This window comes from Nomascus leucogenys, chromosome 8 (assembly GCF_006542625.1).
Source record: "Nomascus leucogenys isolate Asia chromosome 8, Asia_NLE_v1, whole genome shotgun sequence".
NCBI lineage: Eukaryota > Metazoa > Chordata > Mammalia > Primates > Hylobatidae > Nomascus > Nomascus leucogenys.
In genome coordinates, this window is record NC_044388.1 from 109,907,433 (window position 1) to 109,930,601 (window position 23,169).

General features: G+C 59.7%; 1 protein-coding gene across 7 annotated transcripts in view; it reads right to left on the reverse strand.

Annotated features, from left to right (window-relative positions):
• VAV2 (vav guanine nucleotide exchange factor 2) overlaps positions 1–23,169 on the reverse strand; it is a 220,268-nt gene that overhangs the window by 27,119 nt on the left and 169,980 nt on the right. For 4 of the 7 annotated variants that reach the window (XR_004031471.1, XM_030818131.1, XM_030818133.1 and 1 more), the window contains exons 6-14: positions 21,583–21,597; positions 20,428–20,526; positions 18,604–18,672; positions 17,448–17,548; positions 8,969–9,068; positions 7,713–7,808; positions 6,958–7,026; positions 3,121–3,207; positions 607–692 (exon numbers count right to left, since the gene is read on the reverse strand). Coding sequence is in view for 6 of the 7 variants with exons in the window: in XM_030818131.1 (XP_030673991.1) it covers positions 607–692; positions 3,121–3,207; positions 6,958–7,026; positions 7,713–7,808; positions 8,969–9,068; positions 17,448–17,548; positions 18,604–18,672; positions 20,428–20,526; positions 21,583–21,597 (722 nt within the window). In the remaining variant the exon portion in view is untranslated. The remainder of the gene's footprint in view (positions 1–606; positions 693–3,120; positions 3,208–6,957; positions 7,027–7,712; positions 7,809–8,968; positions 9,069–17,447; positions 17,549–18,603; positions 18,673–20,427; positions 20,527–21,582; positions 21,598–23,169) is intronic. The other 3 variants (XM_030818134.1, XM_030818132.1, XM_030818130.1) reach the window with 1 other exon arrangement.

The following is a 23,169-nucleotide window of genomic DNA, read 5'->3' on the forward strand; positions in this document are numbered from 1 at the left end:
TCCCACACTGCTTCTCCAGGAAGGCTTCCCTGGCTCCCTACCCCCGTGACTGAGGCTGTGCCAGGAGCCCTTCAAGGGGCTCCTGCGTCCCCCACGCTGGCCTCCCACGCAGCACTGACCCCTGACGGCCACTCCCCGTTGATCCCGCACTGGACTGGGAGCCTCAAGAGCGGGGGACCCGGATCTGCTGTGACCCCTGCCCCAGCACACAGTAGTTGCACAAGGAGGGCCCTGGACAAGCCTGGGCCACCGTGGGCCTGGACACTCTCCGGCAGTCATTTGGCAAAGAGCTCATCCGACCACTCTGGGCCTGTCTTGGGTCCCTGGAGGCTGAGCATTGGCAGTGAGGGGCCTGGCCCTCACCTTTGGCTGCCCCAGCCCAGCCTGGTGCCCGCCATGGGCACAAAAGCCCCACTGCTGTGGCGCCCGCTCGCTGACGAGAAGGAAGGAAGCAATTAAAACTGAACAACACAAAGCCACCGCCAGGCAGCTCTTTCCACAGGAAGGCCTGGCTTCCAGAGCCACTTAGGAGCAGCTCCCTGGGAGGGAGAGCCAGACCCTGGCGGGACGCCACCCAACCTACAACACGCGCCCCGCCCCGCTCACCTGTCCTGCTTGGTGTGGTTGACTATGGACCGGACTTTCAGTTCCCCATCAATCTTTGGTCTTCCAAATTCCTCCAGTTTCACTTGCTGGGAAGAAGGAGAGGGGCCGTCAGCCGGGGCTGGAGCAGCCCCAGTTCTCCTGACTGCACGGGCAGGGCAGACTGTCGTGCACCCAAGGGAACTCCCCACAGGCAGCAGAGGCAGGACGAAGGGAAACAGCCCCCGTGGCTCCCAGCTGGTGCTCAGGATGGACGAGGGAGGGTGCAGAAGACCGGGAAGGGACGGGGCCTGGCAGCTTCTCTCCCTTCCCTGGCCAGCCCCGCCAAGGGGCTCCCTTCAGCTCTGGGGACAAAGGGCGATTGACGGCGCCAGTGGTGTTCACAGAGGCCGCCGCTGTGTGGAGCCCCAAGCAGGACCCGGTCGGAAAAGCCAGACGCCCAAGCCCCATGTTCAGGAGAGAACAAACAGCGCCTATCTGCTGCAGGGTGGGTGGGGCTGGGGTCCTGCCAAGAGTGAGGAGGCTTCGACTCAGACCCGTGTGGTTCGCTGAGGTTTCATTTTCGTTGTCTGTCTGATTTTGTCTCTGTGACTCTTCTGATTCAGAGAGAGCTTCTCTTGACATGTTCCCTGCGTGGCTTTCAAAGTGTCCACGCAGACAAGAAAAGGTGGACAAAAATGCTTCAAGACACGAACAGGGCCCTGCCTGGGAGGTGCTCGAGGCACGGGCTCAGTGTCTCCTTCCAAGGTCTCAGCCCCAGAGGCTGCAAGGACAGCTTTGGTGCCACATAGCCGCAGTCAACTTGCTCCAGGCCTCCAATCTCAGCTCTCACCACCTTCCCTGTGGTGATGGGATTCAGAGCCAGGACTGGGTACAGGGCCTGGCTCATGGGAATGCTCGACACCTGCTGGCCATGCTGTTTTATTCTTCTTGTTGTTGTCATTTTTGAGACAGTCTCACTCCATCACCCAGGCTGGAGTGCAATGGCGCAATCGTGGCTCACTGCAACCTCTGCCTCCCGGGTTCAAGTGATTCTCCTACCTCAGCCTCCCAAGTAGCTGGGATTACAGGCACCCGCCAGCACGCCTGGCTAATTTTTGTATTTTCAGTAGAGACAGGGTTTTACCACATTTGCCAGGTTGGTCTCGAACTCCTGACCTCAAGTGATCCTTCCACCTCAGCCTCCCAGAGTGCTGGGATTACAGGCATGACCACCGCACCCAGCCTGTTCTTGTTGTTTAATGAGCAAGTATTACTTCTATGTAAAAACTTAAGAAACAAAAACAAAACGAACTTTTCTCCTCATGTCCTGCTCACTGTACGCATTTGTGAACACCTCGCACAGGAGCTCACGGCAGCATGGACCCGCCAGGTGCTGACGCTGCAGGGTGCGGCCGCCCTCGGCCTTCTCTGCACCCACACATTTTAATTTCTTTCTAAAATGAAAGGTGAAGGGGGCAGTATCATAATGCCCTTCAGAAGCTTATTTTTTTTTCTTTCATCACCGACATATCGCAGGTGCTCTTCCGTGCCCCACGTTTGCGGAGGGTATTCTCTTTGTGCTGCCGGCACCCGGTGTGGCCTGAGCATTGGGGACCTTCCCCTGCCAGCTTCATATGAGTGAAATCACCAGGGTGAAAATGTTTGTGATTCACAACCAGGAGTAATTTTGCCACCCAAAGGACCCTCTGGCAATGTCCAGAGGCATATCTGGTTGGCATTACTTGAGGGGTACTGGTGTCTGGTGGGTGGCAGCCAGGTACACTGCTCCACATCCCGTAACGCACAGGGCAGGTCCCACAACCAAGAATGACCCGGCCCCAAATGTCAGCAGTGCTGAGGTGGAGAAGCCCGGGTTAGAACCAGCAGATCCTCGGGAAGTCGGCTCCGGTCAGCACAGACCAGGGAGTTTGCTTCCTGGGGTGGTGCATCCCCTCTCCCCAGGCAGGACAAGGTGACTGACTCGGCAGCCCAAGCCTGGCCTCTGCAGGGCCAGGCTCTGGGGAGAGTCCCGGGAGGTGGCAGCCCTGCCTGATGGGGTCCGAGGAGCAGAGGCGACTGCCGGCCCCACGGGGGCCTGGGCCCAAACCCTGTCCATTGCCCCTGGAGGGGAGAGTCAAGGTGGGCCAGGGGGCCATGAACCAGGGGGCGTCTCCTGCCCCTGGGAGACATGGTTCTCCTCTTGGACTTGAAGGGGTCTTCTGTCTATGCTAGAGGGAGAAGGGGGGCTGGGCAATGAATACAGTCCCTCCTCTGTCCCCTCCCCTCCCCCTTCTCCTACCCCCTGAGCACAGGCAGTCTTCAGTGCATAGGGCACTTGGGTTGGCTGTGGTGGGCAAGGAAGCGTGGATGCTGGGGGTCTGAGATCAAACTCAGAAGCTGCCGGGCACCACCCTCTCAACAGGCAGCCATGGTGTGGCTGCCCACAGAGTTCACTCAATACTGGGGCTGTGAACGTGACTTTATAGGTACTGTCCTCATCGACCTTCCCTAGCCTGAAGAGTTAGTCCCACTCACCAAATTTTCTATAGAACTCTGAAATTCACTGATTTTCCTCAAGGTCTCCTTGTCCCGTTTAACTTCATTGATGTACATCGCCAAGTCCTTGAAAACAAGAGGCAGGGGTGAGCGGGCTGTGCTGGCTGTGCTGGGTGGGGGGTGTGTGTGTGAGTAATTCTGTGTGTGCACGTGTGTGCAAACAAGCTGTGCTGCGTGGGGGGTGTGTGTGACTGTGTGTGAGTGAGCTGTGCTGGATGGGGTGTGTGTGTGATTGTGTGTATGCGTGAGCGACCTGTGCTGGGTGGGGTGCGTGTGTGTGAGTGTGTGAGCGGGCTATGCTGTGGTGTGCATGTGTGTGTGTGTGAGAGCATGTGTGTGTGAGCGGGCTGTACTGGGTGGGGTGTGTGTGATTGTGTGTGTGAGTGGGTTGTGCTGGGAGGGGTGTGTGTGACTGTGTGTGTAAGCGGGCTGTACTGGGTGGGGTGTGGGGTGTGTGAGCGAGCTGTGCTGGGTGGGGTGTGTGTGTGTGTGTATGTATGAGTGAGCTGTGCTGGGTGGGGTGCGTGTGTGAGCATGTGTGTGTGTGTGTGAGCAGGCTGTGCTGTGGTGTGTATGTGTGAGTGATTGTGTGAGAGCATGTGTGTGTGAGTGGGCTGTACTGGGTGGGGTGTGTGTGATTGTGTGTGTGAGTGGGTTGTGCTGGGTGGGGTGTGTGTGATTGTGTGTGTGAGCAGGTTGTGCTGGGTGGGGTGTGTCTGTGTGATTGTGTGTGTGAGCGAGCTGTGCTGTGCAGGGTGTGTGTGTGAGTATGTGTGTGCATACACGCACATGCATGCAGGAGCTCAGCCCCCCAAGGACCCCTCCCCCCCACCACCCAGCATCCAGGCACTGGGCGTTTCTGGACCTCCTTCCTCCATCCTGCTGGGGAGGCCGCCCTCGAGACAGGAGGGCTGAAAAGCATCACCTCTGCATGACAGATGAGGAAACTGAGGCAGGGAAGGGAGCACACTGACTGAGAGCCACACCTCGTCGGTGACGATGCCAAGAGCCCCAAACTCCTGGCTAGTGCCGCTTTTTTCTGCCCCATCACATGGTCCCTCTTAAACATCCTAATAGAGGGAAGCAGCTCTGTGTGTCAGAGCCACATCAGGCCACATAAGAGCCACCTAGGCTTGGGCTGACCTATGTCCCCATTCTTAGGAAGCTTCCCCCTCCCCAGCCTCTCCAAGCCACGGCCTCCCCTTGGAGCCTGGACAGAATGAGGGGTCAGGAAGTCCCTCTCTCCATGGGTCTGGCCATCCCCACTCCGGCGCCTGTCTGCCGTGCTGCAGTCCTCGTGCTGGCCACCAGGGAGCAGTGCCCACTTCAGTCCAGAAAACGCAGTGTCCAGACCTGGCCCACAGCGGAATCCAAGGGAGCCGGCCACATGGGCGGTCCTGGCCCTGCCCACCCAGAGCAGCGGGTGGAATTCCCCAACATCCAAGTGACCAGCCAGAGCCAGAGCCAGAGCCAGGTCGTCAGCAGGTTCCCATCCCTCCCACCCTTCCTTGTTCCTAGAAGACCTCACCATTGGCTCCCCACCCACCCTGCAGGAGGGAACTTCCTGGGGAGGCTGCAGCACGCTGTCTGAAAGGGGTGTTCTGTTTTCTTGTCCACTTGCCTTTAAAATAAGGAATAAATTCCCAGAGACAAGGACCCCAATAGCAAGTCTAGAGCTCAGGACCACCCCCCTCCCAAAGGCAGAAACATTACAACTGTGACCACCGTGGCCCCTGCGTGCACCTGGCCCAATGCCTGGCATGAAATAGGAACAGATGGAAGTTGCCTGAATGAATGAGCAGGTGAAGGAAATGTCTGTACTTTGATATAGAGGCAGGACTGCAGTCAGCTCATGGAACTTGGACCTAAAACCGCAATTCCCTTGGAGACAAACCTCAGGCCCACAGAGGCATGGGGGCCGACTCTCAAAGACACTGCCTTACAAGGAGTGAGCTCTCAGTCCCTAGGGGAAATCAAGCCCAGGTACAGTAAAGACTCCCATAGTGGCTGCATAAATGACTTCCTATATAAATTGGGAATGGATCAAAAGACTTCTAAAATCCCCCCAGCCCTGAATTCTCATGATGAGGTTCGGTGGCTCTCAGAAAGGCAGATGCACACCCGCAAGTCACGGAGTACTCGGTACAGCACCGTGAGCTACACTCCTGGGAAACTGTCCCGTCAAGGGGCTCAGAGCCACCCGCCAGCCAGATACTGAGTGCTGAGAGTATGAAACGCAAGACCACACTCAGGGCCCGGGTGCACGGCCCACTGCACCTGCTGTCACTGTCTCAGAGCCCCCAGGGACACATCCGCGCTGGCTCACACACCGTGGCTCACAGCAGACAGGCCAGAGCAGGTGTTGGAGGGGGGCGGCTTGGGGGCCGCAGAGCTGACACCGAGAAAGTTCTGTCAGCCCGTCATGGCAGGAGGCTTTCCTGGAGCACTCCTCAGGGTGCTCGCTGCCCAGTGGAGCTGAGCGGCACAGAATCTGAAGGTCTCTGGGACCATCTCTCGTGCCCACACACGAGTGCCCACAGGATTTGGAGTAAATTTCTCCCAGAGCACAAGCCCTGCTCAGAGAACCTCTCAGCACCGGCGGCCAGGCACTGGCCCCACTCCCGTCCCGGCCCAACAGCAGCTATAGGTGGAGACAGATTACAGTCCCTCCCCCACCCAGAGGGAGCTCCTTAAATGAGGTACCTGGGAAAGAAAAAGGGGGCCCAGAGCCTACGGGGCTGCCCACAGGGCAGGGGCCAGGTGTCAGAGGGCAGGACTGCAGCCCTGAGGGGGGTTGGCAGAGGTGTCCTGTGCTCCCGACGAGGGAGATGTTGGCGGAATCATCATCTCTCCACCCAGATGCAGCCGGAGGGGACCTACCACATGCTGGGTGCCATGCCTGGCCTGGGGACACAGGTGACCGTGGCTGACACAGGCCTGGCTGGGAGGGAGCTGGCATGAACAAGTGTGTCCAGGAGTAAGAGTGCCACCCACGGGGAAGCCAGTTCCCTGAGGACGGAACCCAGTGGCGGGCGATCCTCCCTGGAAAACGTCCTGTCCGTGGCGAAGGCAGGAAGAGCAGGACGCAGCCAGGGGACGAGGAGGAGGGTGCACCTGAGCCAACACCCAGACCCGGGGAAGCGCAGGGCACGTGCAGGAGCCTGGGAGGGATCAAATCTGCCTGGAGCTGTGGTAAACACAGCTGCAACAGCGGGGGCAAGTATCCTGCAGAAGCCCTGGAGTGCCAGAGTGAGGAGCCCATGCCTGCTTCATGGGCAGAGGGAGCCACGGAAGGTTTCTGAGCAAGGGAGTGGCATGAGCTAGGCTCACTCCGACAAGGGGAGAGAGGGAGGCATGCATGGCTGGGCGGGGCGGGGCGGGGGGGTTCCTCGAAACAGCCAGGAGCGAAGGAGCTTCCCAAGTAGGCAGCAGAGAGATGGCACTGGAGGTGGCATTTTGCAAGCAGAAGCCTCAGGGCTGGGAGTGAGAAGCACTGGGCCAGAAAGCCCAGAATAGAGGCCAGTGCCTGGGGGGAAAGCAGGGGGAGGGGAGGCTCAAGGGAGGTCTTGTTGGACAGGTGGTTAGGACTGGGGACACCTGAGGGGGCACCTGACCTGCAGTGCCCTCCACCCGTCACCTCTACCTCTTGTGGGTCTCACCCACTGCCCTGCGCTGCCCCGCCCCGCCCCAACTCCTGCTGTCCCAGGAAAATGTCTACAGTCACAATCGCGGCTTGTTGATGAGCCCAATTCCAGTCCAAGAACGCGGGCACGGTGTGCTAAGCCGCATGACGGCTTCTCCCCTGCCTCCACCTACCTGCATAGCTTCCAGTGCTTCTTTGAGCTGCTGCCTCTCAGGCCGTTCCGCAGAATGGCTCAGAAGCTCCTGGAAGGGTGAGAAGAGTGTCATGTGTTACCACTCGGGGGGTCCTGGCCTCTGCCCTGGTCCCTACCTGGGGCAGGGGGTGTGCACAGAACAAAGTCCTCAGAAGAAAGCCACCCCCACCTGCCAGCCAGGCTGGGTTTGGCTGCCTGATACCAAAGGACAGAGAGTGACTCCTCCACAGGGGACACCCCACCTCTTGGCAGGGGTGCTCCCAAACCTTGTGGATAAAGGAAGGGAGTGACCGTGAGAAGGGACATGAAGGCAGCAAGGCACTGTGCCAGCAGTTCACGGGAAAAGGGCCTCACAAGGAGCCAGGCAGAAACCACCGCCTTCCCTCCCAGGTCTGTCTTTCCTGAAACCCTTCCACTTCCATTTCTGCTGTGGCCACCAGGAAGCTCAGAGATCAACCACAGTAGCTTTCTTATTCCAGGTGTGAGGACGCTTTTCTGTCTCTTTCAGTTTTCTGACCTCTTTAGTGATTTGACTTATCATTTTCCTGTGTATATTTACTGTGATAATCGTCCATCACATGCACTGAGCAGTGATTATGAGCTAAGCACGAACTGACTTGTTTATATTCAACTTACTCTGTCTGTGGGCTGCATCCCACACCCCCGGAAGCTGCCAGCCCTCATCTGACTCCAGCAGTGATGACCCCACGGGCCCCCCGGGGCCCAGGGCCTCACCTTCAAGAGCAGGTGGTATTTGAGCACCCTCTGCATGGGGACCACCAGCAGGTCTTGCAGCTTAAATTTTCCATCCTGGACCTTCAGCGTGCACTCCTGGGAGGGCGACAGGGCAATGGGAGAACCCTCCTGGAGGAAAGCCTGAACCCACCCACCTGTACCCCCACCCGCAGAGAGGGGAGACCTAAGCCCAGAACTCAGGTCCAGACGTTTGGCCCTTCTCTAGCCAGGCTCCCAGAACCAGTCCACGCATCAGGTGTGTGCAGAGGGGCGGGTTCACAACACATGGCTCCCACCCTGCCTGTCTGCACTGGCCACACTGGGACGCAGTGAGACACGTGTGATGCTACAGGAACCCTCTTGGGGTGCCTGCTGGGCCTGCCTGGATGTGGCTTTGACTCTTCCGCCAGGCCAGGTCCTTTGGAGAAGGGCAGCAGGCCATCCCCCATTGACCGACCCCTCTCTGGTCTGGCCTCTGGGAGAAGAAAGGTGGGGCACCAACTTGCACTGAGCTGTGGGGCCACTCCCAGGAACCAGGGCGTTTCCCCATTCATTGACTGGACTTGGGGGGCATCGTTCATCTCCACTGGGGGGCCACGCTGCCTCTATCACTGCTAGAACCAGGGGGCTCTACACCAGGCTCCACGCAGAAACCGGGTTGTACTGACCAGATGGAGCCTGGAAACTCCAGCTGGGAACAGGAGGAACCGGGAGGGGCTCATGTGAGAAACACTAGATGTTGATAGAGACTTGCCCTGGGTCTGGGGTGAGGATGGATGAGGGGTGGGTGGCCCCACAGTTCCCAGCAAATGTTATCCGGGGCGCCCTGGGGTCAGCAGAGGGCAGGATCAGGGGTCAGAGCCCCCAGTTGATAGAGACTCGCCCTGGGCCTGGGGTGAGGATGGATGAGGGGTGGGTGGTCCCACAGTTCCCAGCAAATGGCACCTGGGGCTCCCTGGAGTCAGCAGAGGCCAGGATCAGGGGTCAGAGCCCCCAGCTGTGTTAGATTCAGTCCCAAGGCCCTTTCTCCATGAGGAGTCTCGCTGTGTCCTGGCCTGGGATGGTGACCTCCACCCAACCCACTCCCCAACCCAACACAATGCAAAAAAGAAAAATCTACAAAAAACCATTACGTCACCACTCCCATCACCACCTTCCCAACAAATGGGCAAGAGAGAGGCTGGTACCTAACGAGCTCTGGCCTGCAAGCTGCAACTGTGGAGCCAGGGCCAGGGCCAACGCCCGGCAGGACTTACCTCGACTTTCTGCCTGAAGTCCTCCCGGCTGGCCAGCAGCTGGTTCAGCGTGTTCTGGGCGTGCTCCATGTGGCTGCAGTACTCCCCGTAGATCAGGAGCCTGCACACACGCGCGCGCACGCACACACACACACACACACACACACACACACACACACACACACACGTTTAATGAGCAGCTCAGGGCTGCAGTGAGCCCGTCCATTTTTCCCAGCAGGCTGTAGGTGCGCAACCAACAGGCCCTCCTCTGACAGCTCCCTGCGCGTGGACACATTCCACGGCCAGGAGGCTGCTCTCCCCTTCCCGAAGCTACCGGGCCGCAGGAGGGCTGCCGGTGTGCTGGGGGAGGAGGTGCCCGTGCTCTTCCTGAGTCCCAGGTGGTTCTAGATCAGGTGCCGGCTGGGATGCAGGGTGGAGCTCTCAACCCCCCATCCCACCCCCAAAAAGGGCCAACACTGGAGGAAAGACAAGCCCCTGACATCCTCCCCCCGAGGAAGGAAGACCCCAGGAGGGCTCAGAATCTTGCCCCCAGGCCCTGAGCACCGAGGCCTGCGCTGGCTCAGGGCTCACCCTCGTGCTGTGCCAGGTGGGGAACCCCTAAGGGTCACCCTTGTTGCTTCTACATGGTGCCTGGATTCCACAAGCAGTGACAGCCCCCTCTTCACCAGGGATGCAGGCAGCCAGGTGGCCCCCGGACCTGGGAGGACCAGCAGGGTCTCGGGAGGACGCCCAGGAGGCCGGCCCTCGTGTCCTGCCGACCGCCTCCTCCTGGCCCCAGCATCGCTCCCTCCCAGCCATTCTGATTCCCACTTCAGTGCCTTGTGCTGGTCTCTTCAGCCACGGCACCTTCTCCCTCGCCCTGCACTGGGCCCACATCTCCACAAACTGGAACCCAGGGTTCCTGGCCTCTGGAGCCTCAGGGTCTCAGGACACCAGCCTGAAACTTCATCTTTAAAACCCTGTCACCCCACTGACAGGGCAGAAGAAGAAGAACCACGCCAGGTGACGATATTGGTGACAAGGATGACAAGAGCCACCACTCACTGAGGCAGCTGCTGCCAGGTGCTTTGCCGAAAAGCCTTATGACTTATTTGCCCATTTGTAAAGATGGGGGTGATTAGCCCCACTCTTCAGGGAGGGAGACTGAGGCCTCCATGAACTTGCTAGGAGCTGACAGTCTGGCCTGCAAGGCTGGACCGGACCCAGCGTCCTGGTGATGTGCTCTCTGGCAGGGCTGCGTGTTAGTGTCTGGAGGCTTCCCTGGCCCGGGAAGCCCAGGGCAGGCTCTCGGGACCAGGTCACCATGGCCTCTGGGCCATTTTTCTTTCCATCATGAGATCTGCTTTACCACAGGGCACCCGGCCTGGGGCTCGGGGCGGGCAGCTGGGCCTGCAGCCCGGCTTCTGTGGAGGGTGGCCCTCAGGGAGAAGCGTCCCGATCGTGGGGTCTTGATGCAGGGACAGGTTTCCATCCAAGTGGTTCTGCCACAGGGGTCCCTAGACAGGCCCCACTCCCCACACCTGTGGGGTTTTGGACCACACGATGCCCACTTTCTTCCCAACTCTGGAGTTCTGGGCTCGGAAGAACAGAACAGTGGCTGGGAACACATTTCCTGCCCAGGGAGCATGTCCCTTTGGAGCTGGCTCAGGCACAGGGACGGGCATCCTGACACACTTCATACTCCAATAAATGCTCATGAGGCTGTCCTCACCGTGGCCAGGGGCGACAGAGGCCCCGACACCCTCCCAGCGCCGCACGTGGGGTCCGGTGACTGGTACCTCCTCAGGCCGCCCGAAAATCCTCCCTCACAAGCCTGCAGGGACACCTCTGGCATGCGAGGCTGACAGTCCACGACTCTGATAAAGGACCTGAATCTGCTCGAAGCTCACCCGGCCCAGCCACAGTCAAGCAAAGCACCCATGGCCGGTCCCACAGGGCCCACATGTGGGGCTTGCACGGGTGTGTCCCCACGGGTGGGTCCCGTGTCCACAGACCTGGGAGGTCTGCATGGAGGCATCACCATCATTGCAAAGGGCCTGCCTCCTGCCTGGTGCTGGGGCCGAGTGTTGACCGGGAGCCACTTTAAATGGGAACCTGCCCCCTGGTTTCCACCTAAATGAGTCTGTTATTACACTGATCATTTTCATGTAAAAGTTGGTGAAAACCTATCATCTCTGGAAGCAATTGAGAAAAAGGGTTTTTCCCCTTTTTAAAAAAAAAAAAAAAAATGAAGAAAAGCTTCAGAAGCCCCCGGTAGAGTAGGAGTGGGGAGAAGGAACAGAGGGACATTTAAGAGACCACTGGACAGCCTCAAAGTGAGCAGATAAGACACTGACTCCCGGCGGCCGCCTGCACCTGTCCCGCTCCGGATCGGTCTTTTTCTCCACCCGAAGAGAACGGTCAGAGCCATGCGCAGAAGACACACCACACACACTGGACACCACTTGGTGCCGGGACCTGGGCTGGAAGCTCTGGGACCATGACTGTCGCCGTTCTACCCATGGGGACATTGAGGCTCAGAGAGGCCCGTAGCTGAGAAGGGAATCACACCAGCAGTCACCGACCCCAAAGCCCAGGTCCTGGGGCTGTCCTGGGGCTGCACTGCTCTGCCTCCTGGCTGTGCCTCCCATCTGATGATGACACCAGACCAGAAGCTCGGCAGGAGGTCCAGGGGCACCCCAAACCCTAAGGCCCCCAGCCCACCCCTGTGGCCCCTTTGAAAAGTGCCCCTGACCTGGCCTGAGGACTCTAGGTGGGGAAGCCAGGGCAGGTGGTGAACCTCAAGACTTTCAGAGCTTCCCAAGACCGCCTGGAGGTGGGAGGACGAGTCTGGGCTGGGGAGAAGGAAAGCCAGAGCCCCCAGTGAGGGGTCCTCCCCGCATGGAGCCATGTCTGCTGCTGCTGGAGCCGGGGCCACGCTCGGGCCCGAGGGAACACGTGACACCACACTGCCTGACTTCCCACCAGGCCCCGCGCCACTGCGGACTCGGCTTCCAGCATTTCAGGTGAGCTGGGCCCAGTGATGGCCCCAGTCCCTCCCCGCCGCGGGAAGTCTTCATGAAGGTGGAAAAAGCACCCAGCTGAAGCCCAGCGGATAACATGCCGGGTGCCAGCAGCTTTAGTGTGGCCAAACCAGCTTTGTGAGCTCTGCCTTTCAATTCCACACCAGGTCACCTAGGCCCCAGGTTTAGGCAGACGAGGGGCCGGGGTGCAGATCCCAGCCTTACTCTCCTCACACCATGCCCTGCTGGGAACACCCACATCAGCCACAGCACAGCTGAGTTGGCAGCCTTCTCCACCTGGCAAACTTCTACTCATCCGTCAAAACTCTTCCCTATCATTGCCCTTTCTTCACCTCAACCCCTGCCCCAGCAGGGCCAGAGGGAAAAGCAAGGAGATAGGTCAAAGGGCAGCAGGTAGAGGCCTGTCCAAGGTCAGTGGGAGCCCAAAGAGGAGACTGCCCTGGGTGACCCCTGCCCACCAGCTCTGAGCTCCTGCAATGGGTCTCACTCCTCCCCATACCCCAGCACCCAGCCTGGAGCCTGCCTGCACCAGGCACTCACACGGCTGTGAGTGGCCACAGCCACAAGCCTGGACACAGGTCCTTCTATCCGTTTGATAAAAGGATGCAGGGGGTTGGGGGTGGGGGGAATGGCAGACACTTGCAGCAAACAGGAGAACTACTTCTGGGTAAAGACAGACAGACCTCCATGAAGAGCCTGAAAGGGCCCTGGCCGTGGAATGTGCTTCACGCCTGGGCTCACTGCATCCTCACAGAAACACCACCTTCAGGACAGGGGCCCTGAGGCTCAGAGAGGTGACGTGACTTCTGAGGCCGCCCAGCAAAGGGGAACAGGGCCAGATTCCAAAGCGAATGCACGTGGCTCCCAACCCTGGCCCTCAGGGCCCCAGGGTGAAGCCTCTGCAGAGGGACACTCTCTCTCCGTTGAGTCCAGAAGGACTCTCAAGGGGCCCGCGCCCTCGCTCACCTGACCCAGGTGCAGAGCAAATGCCAACACCTGCATACCCCCAGCCCCATTGACCACGGGCAGCTGGCGATGGAGAGGGCCTCGGACCAGAACTTGGCTGCAGTGGGTCCACCAAAGCCTCACGCTGTGACCTTATTTGGTCATGATGCAGATGTAATCAAGGTAAGGACTGAGATGAGGCCATGCTGAAGGAAGGTGGCCCTAACTCCAATGAGAGTGGCCTCAGAAAAGGACACAGAGACGCGGGGAGGCCATGTGGAGACGGGGACAGAGAACGAAGCAGCCACAGCCAGGAAGACCCGGGGCCCCCAGCAGCCGCAGGACGTAGGAAGGACCTCCCTGAGCCTCTGCAGGAAGCATGACCCAGGCACACCTGGGCTTTGGCTCAGTGAGACCAGGAGTCTGGCCTCCAGAACGCAGACATCTCTGTTGTTTCAAGCCACCATGTTTGTGGTAATTGTTACAGCCAAGCCAGGTCACTCACACAGATGCCTTCACCCTCCGTCCACACCACAGGACTTCTGAGCACCTGCCACATGCCAGGCAGCGTGGGACAGAGTCCCCAGGGGGCACAGTCCGACGTTTCCCCGAAAAATGGAGAGAAAATGACAGTGACTCCAAGCGTATTGGAGGAAGTCAGTTAAGGAGGCAAAAGTTTACAGGCCTTAATTCTAACCACATTTACTACTGTTAAGAAAAAGGAGCCAAAACTTGGAAATAAGACAACACACACGGGCACACATGCACATGCACACACACACACAAGCACACACACTTCATGCATTCCTAGTATGGTTGGAGCAGCTCCCAGGGCAGCCTCCTCCTCCCCACCCCTCCTCCAGCTGACTCCTCCCCTGGAGAAAGTTGTTCAGGTGCAAATGATTTCTGTCCTGATAGAGGACACAGCCCCAAACGTCCCAGTGTGGTCACCTTGTGAGGCACGGCCCGCTGTGTCCAGCATCCTGCCCGACCTCCCCTCTCTGCTGACAAGGTGTGTGGTTCCCTCATTCGTGAGCTGACAGACCCGTGGCCCGAGCTCCGTGGGTATTTGTATGAGGGTTATGTTTTTTAACTTTCTGAGTACATCAAATTCTGACCCCACCACACGGCGCACAAATGCCTCCTCCAGAGATGCCTCTCCTCTGCCCATTTTCCTCACAGTGTCACCTCTGCCTCCAGTCCACACAGCCCCAACCTCTCAAGATGCCCAGGGACAGACCAGCACGGATTGAGGACCACAGGCCATGGGCTCAGGTATGGACCAAGGATGCAGGAACAAGCGGGTGCACGGCTGAGCTGCCAGCTCTGGCCTCCGTTCCCCATCTGGGAAGTGGGGGTTAGACAGAGCGGGAGCTAAGGCTTCTTGACTTCAGAGCTTCCCAAAGGCAGCCCTGCCAGAGGAGGTGGCCAAGCCAACCCCTAGTGGCGTTTTTGAGGTGGACCATGGCCGGGGATTCTCCCTGCAGGCCGTACCCCGGGACCACCCAGCCTTGGGCTTCGGGTAGGAACCATCCAGAGGACAGCCTCACTCGTTCCAGGATTCTGAGCGGAGGTCTCGGCGCACCAAAGCGCTCGCCTGTCTCGGATCCTTCATCTCCAAACGCGCTGGGAGACCCACACAGCCCCGGGGGAGGAGGGCGTGGCCTTCGTCTTGTTCTGTTCTGCATTCCTCCCAAAAGCGTTTGTGCAAAGCTCCACAGAGAGCTCCTCTTGAAAGCCAGTCTGTGGCCTTCCTGAGGGGCTGCCAGCTCCCCGAGGCCGTTCCCTTTGTAGCTCTCCTGCCCCTACGTCCCCGTATGCCCCCACTGCCCCCAGTATGACTCACTGCCCCACTCAAGGAAGCCACCAGGCGCTGAACTCCAGACCCAGCCTGGCCAGCCCCAGCCACAGAGAAAAACCACACGGCTTTGTCTTATGTCCACAGCTGCAGAATGCAAGCTCCTTCCCAAGGCCCAGTGTCCCTCTGGGTGGGAGATGCCCCCTATTAGGCCCAGAGGGCAAGGCTAAGAGGAGCTCCTGCCTTGTCTGAGGACCAAGGCTGCATTCATGAAAGTATAACCTCAAAATGAGGGAGGTGACTGTCTCCTGCCACTCAGTGCTGGTCATGCCACACCGGGATGCTACTCCACCCTTCACCCCCGACGAGCTGCCAGGACCCTGTCACAAAGCCCTTCAGCAGCTTCCTCGTGCCCTCGCTTAAAAAAAGAAAAATTCTAAATCCTTCCCTTGGCCTGGAAGCCCCTGCAGGACCCTCCAGCCCTTCCTTGGAGAACCACCCCTTTCCTACTGGGCTCGTGCCTCTCACCTTCCCCTGAGCTTCTGCTCCCCAACCCGCCTTGCCCCGCCCCTGCAGGACTGTGCTCAGGGGGACACGTCCTTGGCTGTGCAGCCCTCACGGGTCTCCTGGGCTCTCCAGCAACACCACAGCCCCCCCGGAGCTCCTGTCTTGTCTTGGTTCTCATCCATCCCACCAGCGAGAGGCCAGTAGCTCTGTTCACTGGGTGTCCTCGGTCCAGAGCTCAGGAGCTGTACACAGCAGGAACCTTATAAAAGCTTCAGGACTCAGCCAGCAAGTGAGAACCAGGACCTTGGGGCTGACTCTAAAATGAGAGGAAAGGGGCAGAAAAGCTGGATGCTGGGACGGAACCACGATGATTTGGTGACGAGCTCTGATGAAACGCTGACAGCCTCTTCCCCAAATAGACCCCAACTGACGTGTCTCGCCACGCGCCTCGCTGCCAGGGACAGAGCCGCCCGACCACAGAACTCTCGGGTCGGGCCTGTGACTGGATGTGCTGCCCGCACTGCAGTGGCGCTCCAAGGCGGAGATGCCTGCTGTTCCTCGGCGGGAACCACGCCTGCAAGGTCCTGCTGGTAGGACAGGGCCAGGGGTGTCGCCGGGCAGCCTGACTGCGGAGGAAGGCTCCTGGGAGAGGGCAGGTTATCCACCCTGTCACTCTACCACACAGCCAGCCATTCCTGCTCCAGGGCTTCAGCCTTTAATGGGCCTTGAAGCAAACCACGCCTCATCCATGGCTCCCTCCCTTCCTGGCCAAGGGACAGCATGAACAAGGCGCTGAGAAGGTCCGCTGTACCCCACACCTGCCGAGGACTGGGCCGACAGCCAGTGCGACCTGCCGGCCGGCCACTATCAGCTGGGGGCAGGTTAGGGAGCTGTCCTCCCCCGACCCCTGCCCACTCTTACCCCTCCGGGGCTGGCCAGTGTGCTCACACCTGCTGGGCCTCGTCAGCTCTCCTGGTCCCCTCTGCCACCTGACCACAAGCACTGCCTGCTCCCTCGCGTCTCCGGGAACCCTCCAAGCCATGGCCCCTGGAGAGCAGGCTCCGGGACCCTCCTTACAGGGAATGGGGAGCGCCTTTCCTGGAGCTAGGGAGCACACGGGGAAGCACCAGCAGGGTTTCCCAGGCAACATGCCTGAGAATCCAGCCCTGGGCCTGTCCCCGGCTGCCTGGACAGGGAGGGGTGCGAGCTGTGCTGACGACCACCTGGCGGATGACGCAGGGGACCCTCCTAGAGATGAGGGAGAGATGGACCTGGGCGCCCAATGCCTGGGCCCAGGGCCGCGTGGTAAGATGCACCTGTGGGGTCTTCTACACCTCCCCAGCCCCACAGCAGACCCTTCCAAGAGTGGACCCCAGACATGGTATTTGTAACAAGCTCCCCAGTGGCTCTAGTGAGCAGCCAAGTTCAGGAAGCATTAGCATAGACCCCTTCGGGCTCCTCCAAAGGATCCCCGAGGCACAGAGAGCTTGGCACCATCCCCTGATGGGGCTCTCTCGAGACTTCCGTAGCTGGAAATGCCATCTCCCCAGCCTCCGACAGCCTGGGCATCGTCTAACCCCCAGAAACGCTGCCTCCCTGGCCTCCGACAGCCTGGGCATCGTCTAAGCTCCAGAAATACCATCTCTCTTGCCTCCGACAGTCTGGGCATCGTCTAAGCTCCAGAAATGCCATCTCTCTTGCCTCCGACAGCCTGGGCATCGTCTAAGCTCCAGAAATGCCATCTCTCTTGCCTCCGGCAGCCTGGGCATCATCTAAGCCCCAGAAACGCCACCTCCCCAGCCTCTGACAGCCTGGGCATCATTTAAGCTCCACGTGCCACCTCCTTTCATCCTTGTCCACATCCTAAAGAATCAGCCACAAAGGCGCAGAAGGGAAAAGTGGGAGCCTGAGATCTCCGCTGGGACAGCTGAGCCACTTGGATGGCCACACCCCTCACAGCCAGTTAGAAATATCCAGAACCCCAATCCTGCCCCTGCCGAGCTCCCACAGGGCAGGAGGCTCCGCACCCTCTCCATCAACCAGGCTGCGGCTCGGGGTGGGCGGCATCGTCAACAGGGGTCCAGAGGGGGCGGCCCCTTCCTCGGGACACCCCAAGAGTCCCACTTACACAAGAGTCCCACTTGTGTAAACTCTCCCACAGATGGGGGCAGGGGCCAAGGAGCCCCAGGGGCCAGCAGCTACTCACCTTTCCTTGAAATCGAGAAAGACCTTGGCCAGTGTGCTGCCCCCCACCATCATGGACACGTCGATGGCCCTCAGGAAGCTGTGATGCACCTTGATCAGGTCCTGGGTTGAAAACGAGCCGTGAGTGCCTGGCCAGGCTCACCCAAGGCTAAGATGGGAGCGCCACCCTTAACGCACCCTTGTGGTTCTGTGGTTCCTGTCAAGGGGGTGAGAGGCGCGGGTGCTGGGCCTGCACCCCACATCTCTGTGCATGCCAGGGTATGATTCGTAGAAGGTTCTCTGGCGATGGCGCACAGAGGAGCCAGTACGTGTGGGAGGGAAGCCGCCCACGGCCCGCATCAGCCCATCCGACACGCAGCGGCCGACTCGGGGCAGGCTCTGCAGACAGAGTGGGGCGGCACAGCGCAGTACTCCTGTGGTCAGGCCGCACCCGGGGACCCCCATCCCTGCCCGAGGCCTCTTTCTGTCTGTGGTCCTCCATCCTGGCCACAGTTCAAGGACAGATGAACTCTAGGTCAGAGGCACAGACTACAGGAAGCTCTGGGGTCCAAGCCAGCCTCGTCTAGGTCAGCGTCACCAGAGTCCACCCTTGCAGCTAATGAGACGCCCAGGGAGGCAGGACACAGCCACCGCATGGGCTGCTGGCACTTGTGGCCGCCAGGCCAGGAGGAAGGGCCAGGAGCAGCGTGTCCCCAGAGGAAGCCCACCCGTGCACTGCCGCCGGAACCTGGTGCCAGCGCCCTGCTCTGCTAACCACGTCAAGGTGACTCTTTGCATGGGGAACTGCCTTTCTATGACTGCATTCAGACACCCGCAGGGCAGGCGAGGGGGTCTGCTCAAAGGGGTGGAGGGACACGTTTCTCTCTGGCCGCTGACAAAAACTTCATTTACATTCTCAGGGTCATCCGTGCCTCCAGCCACGCATGTCAGTGCCGCCCTCACCCGCAGACAAGCGGAGCCCAGAAACCTGCTACCCTGGCTCCTAAATCCAAAGACCCTGGAGAGAGCGGTGGGGGCTCCTCCTTCTGGCCAGCACGAGCCACCACGGAGCCACAGGGGTGCAGCTCTCTAAGGCCCTGAGGACAGCAGGACATGTGTGGCCAGTGCCGAGTTAGGGCCCAGAGCTTGGCATGAGCGAGGGGGACAGGGACCCTTACCTCCAGGTTAATGAAGACAGCCGCCATGTCCGCCGGGCTCAGCACCAACCGCAGGGGGCTCATGTAGTTCTGGAAGAGAGAAGTCCACCACTGCCACCCTGCCGCTGCTGTCGCCCACCCTCTCAAGGTCACAGCTGCCAGGGGAGGGTCCTGAGGGCAGCTCCGAGGCAGGCACTGGGGTGCTCCATGCTTACTGAGGTGCGCCTGTGTTCTGGCCACATCGGGCTCCATTCTTTGGGGGTGAGTGCAGGGCAGGGAGGTGAGGGGGGAAAGATTCTAATGCTCCCATCGTGATGGGGGCAGAGTCCTGTGGTGGCCACTCACACACAGGGTGGACTTGGGTGCTATGGCTGCCCTGAGGTGGGCGTTGGGGTTGTGGCTTGCGGTGAGGGGCTGAGACCCAGGAGGCAGGGGCATCACCCGCGGGGACTCTCTGGATGGACAGGGCCATGGTCCCCACCCAGCACTCAAACACTGAGCTTGTGCTCCTGAGCATGACCCCAAAACTATCATCAAAAGGGATGCTCTCCACCCTGAGGAGTGTGGCAGCAGCGGGGCAGGCTGTGGACGAGAGTCCTCCTGCTCCAGCCTCAGGTGGGATATGAAGTCAAAACGAGGACGTGTGAGGCTGCCGACCCGGCTCTGGAGGCCCTGCCACCCTCTCCTCTCCTGCTCCCCGAGTGGCTCCTGGTCAGCGCAGCCAGCAGCTCTGCAGGCATCCTCTGGGCCCAGCTGCTGCACCGCTCCTTGGCCACCACGTGGCACAGAGAGCATCGTCCGAGCAAACACACCCGGTGGCAGCCCCAGGCCAGGTGGAGACAGACCCCAGGAGCCCTCCTGCTTTCTGTGGCAGCACTCAGCTATGGAGGGATACAGAGGCCGGCAGGACCCCGGCAGAGGCCGACCTCAGAGCCAGGATTCTCAGAAGCCAGGGCATGGGCAGGGCTTCGAGAGAGCTGGAAGGACCTGGGCCAGGGTGTACAGATGTGCGTGCAGAAAGGCCGTTGGCCAAGGACCAGAGGGTGGGGCAGCAGGAGGGGGCCCGGCTGAAGCAAGGCCAGCCTGGACCCAAGGGGGCAGCCCAGGTCTCCTGGCTGGAGGCACCACGGCCACCCTGGACCCCACGCCATAACCAGAGGATAGAAATGAGACTCCAGCTTAAAAACAATGTTGGCTTTTCTCCCCAGTAAACACTGGCAGTTGGCAGCGAAGACTCAGAAGTGCTGGGGCAACGTCCCAGGGCCAGGCCGACCAGGTGCCTACAGGAGGCCCAAGTTGGGGAGGGGAGGTGAAGGCCAATCCTCAGCCCTCTAGGAGCTCAGCAGGCCAGCGGGAGAGAGGACTCAGATGCACAAGAGTGGAACAGCTGGGCAAGGAGCTTGGAGTCTGCAGCTCTGGTCACTAGGCCCAACCATGCCTTGTGCAGGACACTCCCAGCCCCCATGGGAGCTTTGTTCCATTTTACAGAGGGGGAGGCTGAGTGTGGAGAGGCTGTGGGGTGGGGGGGAATATGCGAGGAGCTAGCTCAGTGCCTGCCTGAGAGCAAGGTTCAGGGGCTGAAGCCGTAATCCCACCCCGATTAAGCTCAGAGGAGGAGCGGGGACAGGTGCAGGTTGGGACTTCAGGGGCTGCAGAGGAAAGGAGAGGGCACCCTCCTTTTGGGTAGGGGGTACCTGGAGGCAGAGCTGGGAGGGCCACCAAGTCTCCTTCACCTGTCAGAGAGCCTTATGGCCCTGCCTCCGGAATGCACTCCCAGGGTACGGGTGGCCCTGTAGTGACCACAGTGGCCGCTGCCATTTTCCGGCGGCCGCCACCTGCCCTCACCTTCTCAATGTCCTCCAGGGTGCGGTAGTACTTGGCCTCGGTCTCCTGGATCTCCAGCAGGCAGCAGTTCCTCTTGTCATCCTCAGTCATGCCCATTTTCTAGAGGAGGGAAGGGGGCGTCAGTAGGATCCCATGGGCCCGGCCACCTGCCACCTGCACGTTTGCACCACGACACCCGGACACCTCTGCAAAAGAGGACACCTCCTCGGGTTTGGCCACGAGGTCACTGAGTGTGCAGTGCTCAGCCAGATGGATGACAGAGAGGGCCAACCCCTTCCCATCCATTTTGCAGATGAAGAAACTGATGCACGGGGAGGTGATATGACGTGGGGACAGTGCCAAGGAAGGCTTGGAGGCAGAGGCTTCTAGAATCCCAGGCTCCTACTCCTCTGATTCTGAATCTCAATTCTTCACCAGACTGGGGCGAGGGCCTCAGAAGCTACTCCCTCCAGCACAGAACAGGAGTGACTTGCTAAAGCACCTACTGCGTGCATAAGTCCTCTCTATACGGCAGACTGTGTGCTCGGCTCCATGTAGGCCACATCCACCATTGCACATCTCAGTACCAGCCACCTGCAGGCTGGACTCTTCCCCTGAGTGTCCACTGGTTTCTAGCCAGGGGGCCTGAGATGACCCACCGCCGCCGGCAGGGTCCCTGGGGCCTCCTCCAGAGCAGGGCCTGCCCCCACCTCTGGTGGAATGTGGCCGGGGCAGGACTGTTCAGAGATTGCCTGGCCAGTGGTCCAGGGTGAGGTGACAGGTGGGGTCACTGTGGGGCAGTGGTGGATTTTCCCGACACTGTCTTTAAGGTTCTGTCTAGGCTGGGTGAACCCCATCTGTCAGAAGGCTCTGGAGAAATGGTGCTGTGACTCACAGCGCTCGTGTCGGCCCTAAGACCATCATCCTCCAAGAAATCTCCAAGGGTCCCCTTGGGTCTGCTGGGCTGCAGATCTCTAAGGCAACGTGCAAGATGGGGCTGGTGGTACAGGACCACGGGGGTGCTAAGGGTCTGTGATGCCCGAAGTCATGTGTGCCTGACCATGTCTCCCTGGGGGCAGGGTCCTGAGTTTTCTCAGAGAGGTCTGAGACCTCCCTGAAAGGTCAAGAAGATGGCGCAGGCAGGACGTCCCCAACCTCCCCTTCCGGACCACTCACCTGCATGTATCTAATCTGCAAGCGTGGAGAAAGAACCAGAAACAGCGCCAGTTAGCAGGGCCCACGCTGTCCTGACAAGCTGGGCCTGAGACATCAGGAACACCACCCCACAACCAGCTAACAGACCCAAAGCCACATCACAGCTCCCTGGGCTGCCCAGCTGAGCAGGGCGATGGCTCATGGGCCAGAGCTCCCACAGCAGCCCCCCTACCCAGGCTCTGGAAATGGCACCTGCCATCCTCTGGCTTCATCTTCCTTTGGGGAAGTCACCATCTCTATGACCTTCTCCTGGGGCTGTTCAGAGAGCTCCAGACATGACAGGGAAGGACATGGAAGCAGCTGTTTTATCTCAGAGAACCCTGGCAGGAAGCAGGAACTGCCCCTTGCCCCCAGCCCCTGCCTGGATGGACTGGACAGCTCGAGACCAGCGGGACCGGTGCTGGGCATGAAGACGCTGTGCAGGGCGGGACACAGGCAGCGCTATTCCCCAGCCTGGCAGGTTCTGTGGACACTCCATGTCCTTTCACATGCGTTTTCTCAAACCTGGTTTCTTCAGAACCAGGGACAGCAGCGGGCTCCATGGAGCACCCACTCTCACCAGGCACGGATGGGGGTCTCGAGAGAGAGGGCCTGCATGATCCAGGGCCAGGATTACCCACACAACCTCACAGACAACGCACCCACCTGCTGAAGTTTACCCATGGGATGCCCAGCTTTCAAACAACTTGGGGAGTGAACTGGCCTTGACCAGTCAGAGCTCATTCCCAAGTCCAGACGGCTCACCGGCCACCTCGGGACCTCTCAGGCCAGCTCTGGGAAGGCGAGGGGAGCCCCCAGCAGCAGGGCTATGGCTCAGCCTTCCAGCCCTAACAGCTACCCAGCCAGGCTCCCCGGGAAGGCAAACTGAAGGTCCTGCTGCCTCCACAAAGGGCCATCATCCCTGAAGGGAAACCCCCCAGTAATGGCAGGGAATAAAACTCAGCTTGAGACCCTTCAAGGACAAGCAGAGAAACCTGCTCTTAAGAGTCAATTTGGGGGCTGTGAGACCCCCAGCCCTGCATCTGCCTGTCTCTCCCAGCAGGACGCCAGCAGAGAGGGCAAGGCCTCTTTAGGGATTTGTTTCCCCAGCTTTCTGCCTCTCCACCACCAGCTGGTTACTCCCACACTAAAGGAAAACACTGCAATCAGCTTTTTGAGAAATTTCCCACTTCTCTTCGGGGGAAGCCAATGGCATCAAAAGCCTCCATGGTTGGCAAGTGGCATCTCACCCACTTTCGGGAGCCTGGGGGTCCGAGGGCCTGTGACCTGCCCCACCAGGTCCCTGTCTCCTCATTCCAGCCCCGCTGGATCCCCACCTTCCACACAGCAGCTGCTGGAAATAAACCCACGCAGAGCAAACTGGCATCTGAGAGATTATTCGCCAGTGCCTGCTTGGAAATAAACATCCTCCAAACATAAAAGACGCACAGCTGGCTAATTGGGCCAATATTGGTCTCATCATTCTCCACACAAAGCGGGGAAATGATACGTGCTGTTAGATCATGTGCCAAGTTACTATCTTAAGGCTCCCTGGGCAGGAAGGACTGA